Here is a 12,220-nt window from a genome sequence, read left to right on the forward strand (position 1 = left end):
TATGGGCACATAAATGGCAGATGAAATTCAATGTTGAAAAATGTAAAGTCATGCATTTTGGTCGTACCAATGGTCTAGCACCATACAACATAAATGGGAGACAGTTGGGGACATCAAACTTGGAGAAGGACTTAGGAGTACTCATCGACAACAAGTTAAATAATCGTACTCAATGCCAAGCCGCTGCAGCTAAAGCTAACAAAATTTTGGGATGCATTAAAAGGAAAATAAAAACTCGAGATGCGAGCATAATATTGCCCGTTTAACTCTCTAGTAAGGCCACATCTGGAATATGGAATTCAGTTCTGGGCACCACATTACAAAAAAGATATTGCAGTTTTAGAGCAGGTGCAGAGACGAGCAACAAAATTGATATGTGGGATGGAAGGTCTCACTTACCAAGAAAGGTTAGATAAACTGGGTTTATTTAGTCTAGAGAAAAGACGCCTTAGAGGGGATCTAATTAACATGTATAAATACATCAGAGGGCAATATAATAGCTTGGCGGATGAGCTTTTTGTCCCTAGGCCTTCTCAAAGGACTAGAGGACATGATCTGCGCATGGAGGAAAAACGTTTTAGCCACTTATTTAGGAAAGGGTTCTTTACAGTAAGAGTGATCAAGATGTGGAATGCATTGCCACAGGAAGTCGTTATGGCAAACTCTATACCTGCATTTAAAGGGGGCTTAGATGCTTTCCTTGGGTTGAATGACATCCATGGCTACAATTACTAGGTAATGCCTAATGATGTTGATCCAGGGATTTTATCTGATTACCATCTGGAGTCAGGAAGGAATTTTTCCCTTTACGGGCTAATTGGACCATGCCTTGTGGGGGTTTTTTCGCCTTCCTCTGGATCAACAGGGGTATGTGGGGGACAGGCTGAAGTTGTACTTTGTACTGGTTGAACTCGATGGACGTATGTCTTTTTTCAACCCAAATAACTATGTAACTATGTAACTAAGATGGGGATTAGTGATGATTGAAAATACAATAACTTGATATCATGAGAAATGGAGCATTAAGATACTTAGATAATCTAAACACTTGGCTTGAGCCTCAACTTGAGCAAACATTTCATATACGACCTCCAAGTACTTGTTCAGCTGTCAAAGCTCCACCTTACTTTCTGGGCAAACCACGCCTCGGCTTCTCTGCGGTTCTTATCAGCCAGGGCTTCATAGTCAGCTCTCATGTCATCCAGAATCTTAGTAAGATCGGTTCCTGGTGCTGCATCCATCTCCACACTGACTTGACCGGCAGCACTGCCCTTGGCAACTTGCAATTCCTAATTATTAGGAGAAAATGCAATTAGAACTGTAAAGAATTAAAACTTACATACAGCTAGTTACACACCACAAAAGAAAAAAAGAAAAAAGCAGTATCGGTCCTCAAAATGACTTTTGGGGTCCCTGATTGGGGAACTTCAAGATGCAGAACATATATGGAAGCAGCTACACAACACTGGATAACACAGAACAGTGTCTGCAATCTATCTGTCCCTCAATCAGCAGCATAGATCTACCTACACGGACTCCAGGCAGACTATAAAATGGCTGCCAGGCTCATTTATTGTATGGTGGAGGGCCTGTGTGCTAAAGAGGAGCTGTCAGCTATACTATCTCAGAAAAATATATATATAAGAAGATAAATACTTGCGCTACTTACATAACATGTATTGCACTGTCCACGTTTTGATTTTAGTGATTTTTCTACAGTAAAAAAAGAGAAAATCCTTCATAGCATTTCCCATTTTAACTGTGGCTATTTTTAAGCTAATCCTGATGTCATTTCCTCCCTTACTCTCCTTTGCCAGATTGTGAAAGCATTGCGCACCCTCCACTATAGAAAGTGCATTGTATCAGCATGTGAAATATTGGCCAATCAGAGAGGAACAGAGCTGTGGGAGGGGATACCGGGAAGGAAAGAGGCTTCAGCCAATCAGGCTGCATTAGTTAAGTCTGAGGGGAAAGTAGAGAAGCAAAAAAAGGACAACCCAGCATGCCCTGCAACTTCCTTTGTGCGTACCAAATTTTGTGTGTACCAAATAAGAGTCAGGTGAACTGGGGAATGATCATTTATCAACAAGAAAAGTAATAGAGATTTTAACTTTTGGATTGCCTGGTTAGCATCCTTATTACTTGTTTACCAGATACAAATAATGAATTGATTTTATGCCCGACAGTTATACTTTAAAAGTGCTTAATTCGCTGCCCTGTTAAATGCGATCAGCAAATATTCACCATGAACTATCTGCCTTTATGCCCTGGTGAGGCTGTTTGACATATGGTAATTATCCAGTTGTCAACACAATAGTGCATATGCAAAATATGGGGACCTTGGCTACATGGGACCAGTTGAACAATGTCAACCTAATCTTTTCTTTGAAAGTGAGTCTTCAGTTATATCAGGGCAGTCATTGCAATAAGTTATATCAGTGCAGTCCGTAACAATAAATGGTACTAGTCAGATTGCACTCTGAAAAGGTGTTTAAAGTGCGTACACGCCTTTGATGAATGACACCCGTCGTGGATCAGGACCTAAGCCTCTTGGGCAACATTGCTGGGCCAGGCTGCACAGACGCGCTGTGCTGCTATGCGGGGAGGCAGAGGGAGGACGGAGCAGTGTGTGACATCATGCAAGTATATGCTCTACCTTAGGCCACTTCCCTTTGTACTAAGACCAAATTGCACTCCTACTAGGTATCCTAAAACACAAAGCCTCTATATATTTGCTGCATACTACCCCTCCTCCTGTTTCCCCCCCCCCCCCATTCCCTTTAGATTGTAAGCTCGCAAGGGCAGGGCTCTCTCCCCCTTTTGTGTCTTGGTAACCATTATACATTTTATTCATCATGTTAATTTTATCACTGTCATTACCAATTCTATAATTTGTATTTTGTATCATTCTTAGTATTTTGCCACTAATTATGTATCTTGTATATTGGTGTACACCATTGTCTGTATTATTATGTACCCCATGTTTGTTTCTTGCTTTGTACAGCGCCACGGAATATGTTGGCGCTTTATAAATCAATAATAATAATAATAATAATAATAATAATAATAATAATAATAAATGCAGTGGGCAGGGGTAGTGGTGTACTCAATGGGATCGGCCATTGCAGGGGTAAGTTGATCCACCTGACAGATCGGTTGTGGTTGGAGGTCAGGGTTCGGTAGCCACTGTACACAAGCCTGATTATCGGCTGAGGCGATTATTATCGGCCGCCTCAGCTGACTTTAGTCAAGCGTGTGTACGAGCCTTAAGTCTATGTGTATGACTTGGGGGAACACACCATCAGTGATAACTGAATTACTCCACGTTCTCCATGTTGCTTACCTCCTCATGGTTCTTCTTGAGGTAGGCCAGCTCTTCAGTCAGGCCTTCAATCTGGAGCTCAAGGTCTCCTCTGGACAGAGTCAGCTCATCCAGGACTTTACGGAGACCATGGATGTCAGCCTCCACGCTCTGGCGAAGACCCAGCTCATTCTCATACCTCGGGTAAAAGAAATAAATAAAAGTAATCTGAAAAATGTCAAATGCCGTAATTTGATTTATATGACTAAATGTATTGATGTATGCAATTTAGTTTCTAGAATGCAGGGCCAGGTAGTCATGATGGCCAATAACTCATTGCAACCAATCATATGTTACTTTACTTAAGTTTCAAGCAAACTGACACCAGTCAAAATTTGGCTGCTATGAGTTGGCTGCTAGGGCTGGCCGAGCTTGGCAGGAAAGGGGTTATGTTAAAAGGGTCAGTGAGGTATGAAGAGCATTGGTGTACCTAGAAACCTCGGGATTGGTGAGGGGTGGAGAAGTCAGGATGGTATTTGAAGTCCAGAGTGGTCAGTAATTATCTGAAGCCATAGGTTAGGAAGTTCCCACTTGCCCTATCTTTGTCTTTTGTTTTATGCTAGGGGTTTAGGTGTTGATTGTTGGGTCGATCCTCAGGGAGCTGTGTGACGGATTCGCCTCCGTCAGATGTGCATAAAGTTATGTCCACTAAAGGCTTGTTTAAGAGGCCTCTCTTAAGTAGAGTTGTGCTTACAAAAAGAAAATGTGGCTGAATGGTAATTTATGGAAAAGGGAACAGGGATGGGAGGGTGATGTCACAAGCTGACATTATAGCATGGCAGAGTGCGGTCTCCAGAGGTCGGTGATAGTAAGATTTTGGTGAGAGTTTGTCTTGGTGCAAATACCTCGGCTGTATTGATCTGCAATAGCAGAAGGCTGCAGTTCTCTCTGAACCGGTGACCACAGTTGGGGGCCGATTATAGGCTGCATGCCTATTGGTGCTGGAGTTGGCCTCAGGATCCCTTACTTCAATTCTGATGTTTACATGATTTTTTAAAATTATTATGGCTGCTTTGGCCTATTTATCCAAAATGCAGAGCACTTTGGGCTTGATTCACAAAGCGGTGCTAACCTACTTAGCACGTCTAAAGCCTTTAGACGCGCTAACCAGGGTGCTAAGTAGGTTAGCACCGGATTTCTCAATCAAATCGCGCGCTAACTTTGCGCGCGTAAAGTTTTACGCGCGCAAAGTTTTACGCGCACTAAGTCCTATAGGCTTTAGACGCGCTAACCAGGGTGCTAAGTAGGTTAGCACCGGATTTCTCAATCAAATCGCGTGCTAACTTTGCGCGCGCAAAGTTTTACGCGCGCAAAGTTTTACGCGCACTAAGTCCTATAGGCTTTAATGGGCACTTCGCGCGGTGTGCCCTGCGCTCTGTGCAGTACGCGCGCAAAGTTTTGCGCGCATAAAGTTTTGCGCGCGTAAAGTTTTATGCGCGAAAAGCTTGTTTAGACGTGCTAAGGGGGTTTTCACAGGTGTGCTAACAGTTAGCACCGCTTTGTGAATCAAGCCCTTTGTGTCTTATTTTGGGGTAATGGGGTGTTGGGATTTTTGTGTGTTGGTTGGATCTGGGAAAGCAATAAATGATGCCCCTTATCAAGTCATTACTCTGTCTTTAAAAAAAAAAAAAAAAAAAAAAACATAATGTTGTTTTTAATGCCCTTTAACAATTAAGTTTCAGTCAGTCAGCATTATGTACCAGAAAAATCAGCAGGTCTTTTAGTTAGATTCTGCAGCAGCAGCACTAGGCGTTCCAGAGTCTAATCTCATCCATGACCCAGTCTGCATGGCTTTGTGTACTCACTCTCTCTTTATTTTTGTGGGTTTTCTCCATGCACTTCTGTTTTTACCCACATTCCAAAAACATTCCTTTTAAATGATACAAATTGCCGGGCTACCCTGCTGATTTTCTGCTTCTATAATACTTTCAGTTGTAGACCCTGAAGAAGCATAAAGAACAGATGTTTCTGAAGTCGGACTGGATTGACCACTTGCTTGCGTGGTGTCGTGTGATCGTTGTTGGAATGCAAAATCACTAGATGCATGACTACCTTTAGACTATAATTGAGAGTTAGCACTTGAAACTATGACTATGGTAGGAATAAGATTATCATCTCCTTAAAAGGGCAGTCAGTGACATGACTATGGACTATGGACAGTCAGTGACATGATTATGGACTCTGGACAGTCAGTGACATGACTATAGACTCTGGACAGTCAGTGACATGACTATGGACAGTCAGTGACATGACTATGGAGAGTCAGTGACATGACTATGGACAGTCAGTGACATGACTATGGACAGTCAGTGACATGACTATGGACAGTCAGTGACATGACTATGGACAGTCAGTGACATGACTATGGACAGTCAGTGACATGACTATGGACAGTCAGTGACATGACTATGGACAGTCAGTGACATGACCATGGACAGTCAGTGACATGACTATGGACAATCAGTGACAGTGCCCTGTGAATTCTGAGATTGTACCAGCCTGACTGAAGGCAATTGAGGTGCATATTTAGGGGCTGTATAAGGCTGTATCATTGAGGGACATAGGGAGAAAGAGATGACAACTGTAAAGTTGCATACACATGTTCTATAATTAAGGCCCATAGAAATTGGGGGACTCTATCCCTCGGTTGATAGTTCTGGTCAGAGTTTATATGGATGTATGCCTCAGCTTCAGCTGAGTGATGTGTACCGTTGCTATGGGTAGGAGGGATGACAAAGGGGCATCTGATGGACCAACTTCCGCCTGGTGGAGTAAGGAGGGGAACAATGCGATTGGCTGTTAATGTTGCTTAAAAATCCAGCATGCCCGAGCTTAAAGTGATCTATGGGGACATCTGTACTAAGGTGAAATTCTCATCTGAGAAAGTCCCAAAGGTCCAACTCAACTGAGTTCAGTCTAGCATATATAAAATCTCTCTGCCATTATCAAATGAATTACCTATAATAATCTTTCTATCTACTGTATTAGCTAGTGATGGTCATGTCTAGGAGATCCCATGGAGAAGCATGTGATGTGTTTGGTCAGCTGATAGATTTGCAAGGCTGTGACTTGCTGTGATCCTGCCTTAGCAAATGATCATAACTAGCAAATCACAGACTTGCATATCTATCACCTGACCAAACTGCTCACATGCTTCTCTATGAGTTTCTCCTAGACATGACTATCACTAGTCTTAGTCAGAAATATGTACCCTGTAAATTCCCTGTACCCTTTTACTTTTACGGATTCTCAGCAAAGCAATAAGGATCACACCTCATATGTATCTATGGCCAGAATTTCTTTATAGTATTTTTATACCATTTCTACACTACAGTAAAAGACAAAAAAATAATATAAATGACCTACTTCAGTCTGAAGTCATCAGCAGCCAGTCTAGCATTGTCAACTTGCAAGACAATGCGGGAATTGTCAATGGTGGCAGCCAAGATCTAAGAAAAACAAAGACATTCATTTCACTTTGCTTGTACGGTTGCTCAGGGCGCTGGCTTCCAAGGGGGCGCCTATAGCTGGTTGCCTATACTGAGGGCACCTACACCTGATTTCCTATACTGGTGGCACATATAGCTGGCTACCTTTACTGAGGGCTCCAACACCTGGCTACCTATACTAGAGGCACCTACGCACCTACGCCTGGCTACCTATGGGGGTATGGAGACCTTAAACTGACTTCCTATACTGGTGGTACCTGTGCTTGGCAACCTATATTGAGGGCACCTACACATGAGATCCTATACTAGGGGCACCTATACCTGGCTACCTACCTATACCGAGGCGTTTTTTTGGGGGGGCGCACTGTGGCTATAACCTGTGGTGCAAATTGTCGGTGCTGTGCTATCATTCTAAATGAGGGGGGGGGGGGGCTAACTGTCCCACTGATTGTTGTTATTAATATTCCTGAAAGGTTCTAGCCTTCATTTTTAAGTATATTCAGGATAATGCACTCTTTCCATCCATTCGTGGCTATTAATAGCATTTTTTCTATTAGACATATGTGACGTGTCACAGAGATCTGAGCATTTGGCGTGATGTGTCACAACATCAAAAAGGTTGGGAACCACTGTCCTAGGAGATATCTCAGGAGAAAAGGTGAATTGCATATGGGCCTGTGTGTGTGCATGCGTGTGTGTATATGCACGTGGGAAGAGGATGAAGGGGGGGGGCACAAAAATCAGGTTTCGCTCAGGACGCTGTGAAACCTAAGGCCGGCCCTGGTGCAATGTACAACAGTCCTACAAGACCAGGGCCGGTTCTAGCTACAATGAGGCTCTGGGGCAAAAGTAACCTGGGGCCCCCCTGAACTGGAGCGCTGTAAGAACAGTGGTGGAAATTTTTGCACAGCCGGCGCCACTATAGGCCGTAAAAGGTATTACGGCTATAGCGGTGCTCAGACAGTAATTTATGCACCTCAAAAGACGGTGCCCAAATAACTTTAAAAACTGGTGGCAATAGCTGGCATCCAAATTACATCTTTCCCACAATCCACATCGACCTTTAAGGGGGATATTAATTAATGCCACCGGGACGCAGGAGCAAGGTGAGCCATTTTTCGGCTTTACCTTGTGCCCAAACCTCCTGGAGGCTTTATTATAGGAACTCTATGCCCTTGAACTTGGACAAGGTGAGTGTGTTCCTGTCCTCACTGCCTCCCTAATGCTGCGGAGGGAGGAGGGAGCGCGTGGGGCTCGGCCACATGATTAAGTGGATGATGGGGACACTTGTGGTCCCCTATGGATGCTGGGGTCCTGGGGCAATTGCCCCCTTTGCCCCTATGGTAGCGCCGGCCCTGTTCAAGATGCTGAAAACAGCCTTATACATATGTAAATGAAGGTAGGAGAGTTGGCACTCGGGATTCACAGTCTATGTGCAAAAGACGCAAGCAGCAAATGCAAATGTATGCGACTCACACCTCCCATGACGTCAGTCCCTGTGCTTCTCCACAGAATGAGTTTACAGTCGAAGAAACTGGCCAACTTCCAAAAAGACTTGCATCAAGCCGTTTTGCGGTGTTGGACACTTGTTCACATGCATGACCCAGACAAGCACATAAACAAGCATCGAACGATGCAAAACTGCTGTTGTGCCGCATTGGACTCACCTGCACCCACCTAGAGACTCACCAGCCACACTCGTATAGCCTTATGACATCAAGTGTTCAGTACATTGCCAATAGTTTTACCAGTAAACCGGCCTCTGGCTAGTACCCAGTCCTCTGTGTTTCCTTGACCAGACAAGTCACAGAACATTTATATTGCTCTTTTCTCCTGGCGGACTCAAAGCGCCAGAGCTGCAGCCACTAGGATGCACTCTATAGGCAGTAGCAGTGTTAGGGAGTCTTGCCCAAGGTGTCTTTTCACTGAATAGGTGCAGGCTTACTGAACAGACTTATAAATATCCAAAGGAAAAATAAGGCAGCTTCAAATGGACACATTTTTGTGTAGAAGACATTTCAGCACTCTATAAAGCAACTACTACAGTTCAAATGAGGTTAAGGAAATGCACAAACACTTAGATGTACAGGTAATCCACTCCATCTAGCCAACGGTCTAGCTAATTGACTCTGTTCATAGTTCGCTTTGCAAATAAATATGTCAAAACTGGAATACAGAAAGTTGCTTATTTTTTCTGGCATGACCTGGATACATGAGAACCCGCACAGGTAGACAGATACCGTAAATGTTTGCTTAGTTAAAATACACCATAAGGTCATGGCTTAGAAACATGAGTGTTTGTTCCTTGTTGATATATTTGCATGTGTCGTCATTGTTCCTTGGCCTATAATGAATAACCATCCAACTCTTAAAAAGGCACTACAGCGAAAAACTAACATTTAAAATATGTGCAAAATATACAAATAAGAAGTAAATTTTTTCCAGAGTAAAATGAGCCATAAATTAGTTTTCTCCTATGTTGCTGTCACTTACAGTAGGTAGTAGAAATCTGACAGAAGTGACACGTTTTGGACTAATCCATCTCTTTATAAGGGATTCTCAGGGATATATTTATTTTCAAAAGCACTTGCTCTGCCCAACTGCCAAAAAACTGTGTAGGGGGCAGGGAAGCTGGCTAGCATCATTGTTTAAATCCTTTTTTAGGGAATATCTTTATAAAGAATAAGAGCCTTGCTGAGAATCACCTATGAAGAGATGGACTAGTCCAAAACCTGTCATTTCTGTCAGATTTCTACTACCTACTGTAAGTGACTGCAACTTAGGACAAAAGTCATTTATGGCTCATTTTACTCTGGGAGAAATGTACTTCTTATTTGTATATGTTTGCAGATACTTTAAATTTTACAGTTTTTCGCTGTAGTGCCCCTTTAAATAACATAACTCTACAGCAGCCTTTTTTTAAACTTGTTCCACAGAGTTTCATTTACTTGTTATTGCTAGTGATATAATTCAGAGGGTGTAACTACAGGGAAGCAGACTCTGCAACCCCAGGGCGGGGCAGAGCTGTGAGGGGGTCCATACTCACCTCCCCTTCCTCCAAAAAAGGGGCCCATCCTTCAAATCTGGTGTTTTGTGGCTACACTTGTTATGGGTGTAAAGATTATGATGGCCACACTTGTTCTATGCACCTTGAATGAAGGGCCCCCAAGAGGGCACCAAGGGTAGATGAGGGAAATGGTGTGAACCCTGTGGGCCCCATCAAAGTATTGCTGGGGGGCCCTATCATTTGTAGTTGCGCCTTTAATGTAATGATTTGTTTTATACCGTATATATGCGCATATAAGCCGACCTGCGTATAAGCCGAGGTACCCACCTTTTCCTCAGAAACCAGGAAAAAGTGATTGACTCGCATATAAGCCCTCTCCACAGTATAACCCCTTGCCATAGTAGCCAGATGTGCTCCCAGTAGAAGTAAATCCCTCTCCCCTTAGCCAGATGTGCCCCAGGATGATACAGCTGTTTCTCTGACAATAGATGGCGTCATAGATATGAGACACAGCAATTGCCATACAGGAATAATCCCTGATCACTACACTGCTGACATGTTGCTTGCACACTTTGCTCCACAAGCCAGGGTACACAGGTAGTCTTGAGCATGTTGCAAGAGATGCAAGGCATGAGCACAGCAGGGAGCCAGCTGTTGAGAGCAGGATCACTAATGCACGATCCTTATGCTCCTCTGCCAGTAACAAAACTTTCTCCACCATCTATTCTGATCCACTGACTCACATATAAGCCGAGGGGGTAACTTTTCAGCACATTTTTTGTGCTGAAAAATTAGGCTTATATGCGAGTATATACAGTAAGTTTAATGTATACAGTTTTAGCAATGCATAGAGAAAGACACAGTACCTTGCCTCTCAAGTCGTTGATGATTTCAAAGTATTTACTGTAGTCTTTGGCACCAGCTCCAGGGCCAGATGCACCTTGCTTCTCATACCACTCGTGGATCTTGACCTCCAGATCATGATTGGCTGCTTCCAGGGCCCTCACGCTTTCCAAGTAGGAAGCCAGACGGTCATTGAGGTTCTGCATGGTCTGCTTCTCACTTCCACCGAAGCTTCCCGATCCAAAGCCACCACCGGATCCACCACTACTAAAACCTCCAGCACTTCCACCAAAGCCACCTCCAAAGCTGCTTCCACCAAAGCCTCCTCCATAGCTTCCTCCACCAAAGCCCCCTCCATAGCTGCTGCTTCCACTTCCATAGCTAGCGCCAAAACCACCTCCATAGGCACTGCTTGAACTTGAAACTTGATAGGACGATGAAGAGCCAAGGCGAGACATGGTGGATGTGCTGGTAGGTTTTCTCTGACCTAGACAATGTCTGTGATGCAGAGTTTGTGGATGCAGACTGTGGTCCACAACATCTATTTATATGTACACATATAGACAGCAATGGGTGTTTCGCTAGCATTTTTTTAATAACTGCCCAGACAACACCTGTTTGTCACCTGGTCTGACAGATTTTGTCTGTCCTCCAGAAATTATGCAGCCCGTGGGCTGTTTATTACAAGATGGCTAGGGAGAGGTACATTCTTATCTCTGGAAACTTGCTCTGCAGTCTGTCTCTCTCTCTCTCTCTCTGTCAGATTTTGCTTTAGTAGTCACGGCACATGTTTACAATCCGCTATCAATTTCAGGTCCCATGCAAAGGGAGCATTTTCCACTGAATCCTTTATGTCATCTTAGCTGCAGAGATGTGTAACCATAATACTATTCACTTTAAAGGGACACTGAAGCAGAAAAAAAATCCCCGTGAGATAATGTGAATTGTATGCGTATTATGGATAATTAAAGGGGCACTACAGCGAAAGACAGTAAAATTTAAAATTTGCACATGCAAACGTATACAAATAAGAAGTACATTTTTTTCCAGAGTAAAATGAGCCATAAATTACTTTTCTCCTTGCTGTCACTTACAGTAGATAGTAGAAATCTGACAGAATTGACACGTTTTGGACTAGTCCATCTCTTCATAGGGGATTCTCAGCAAGGCTTTTATCCTTTAGGATTTAAACAATGATGCTGGCCAGCTTCCCTGCTCCCTACCCAGTTTTTGGCAGTTGGACAGAGCAACTGCCATTCATTAAGTGCTTTTGAAAATAAATATATTTCTGAGAATCCCCTATGAAGAGATGGACTAGTCCAAGACCTGTCACTTCTGTCAGACTTCTACTACCTACTGTAAGTGACAGCAACATAGGAGAAAAGTAATTTATGGCTCATTTTACGCTGGAAAAAATGTACTTCTTATTTGTCTATGTTTGCACATATTGTACATTTTACAGTTTTTCGCTGTAGTGCCCCTTTAAGAGAACATTAGTAGCAAAGAAAGAGTCTCATATTTTTGTTTTCAGATATATAGCCTTTTTATTTTTTTAATAAC

General features: G+C 43.2%; 1 protein-coding gene across 1 annotated transcript in view; it reads right to left on the reverse strand.

Annotated features, from left to right (window-relative positions):
* Positions 1-11,158, reverse strand: part of LOC137542133 (keratin, type I cytoskeletal 47 kDa-like) — a 35,749-nt gene extending 24,591 nt beyond the window's left edge. Inside the window, exons 1-4 of the mRNA XM_068263818.1 lie at positions 10,684-11,158; positions 6,728-6,810; positions 3,344-3,500; positions 1,128-1,289 (exon numbers count right to left, since the gene is read on the reverse strand). Coding sequence (XP_068119919.1) covers positions 1,128-1,289; positions 3,344-3,500; positions 6,728-6,810; positions 10,684-11,118 — 837 coding nt within the window. The 5' untranslated portion in view covers positions 11,119-11,158. The remainder of the gene's footprint in view (positions 1-1,127; positions 1,290-3,343; positions 3,501-6,727; positions 6,811-10,683) is intronic.
* Between the last annotated feature and the right edge of the window lie 1,062 nt (positions 11,159-12,220).

Source organism: Hyperolius riggenbachi, chromosome 12, assembly GCF_040937935.1.
Source record: "Hyperolius riggenbachi isolate aHypRig1 chromosome 12, aHypRig1.pri, whole genome shotgun sequence".
Lineage (NCBI taxonomy): Eukaryota > Metazoa > Chordata > Amphibia > Anura > Hyperoliidae > Hyperolius > Hyperolius riggenbachi.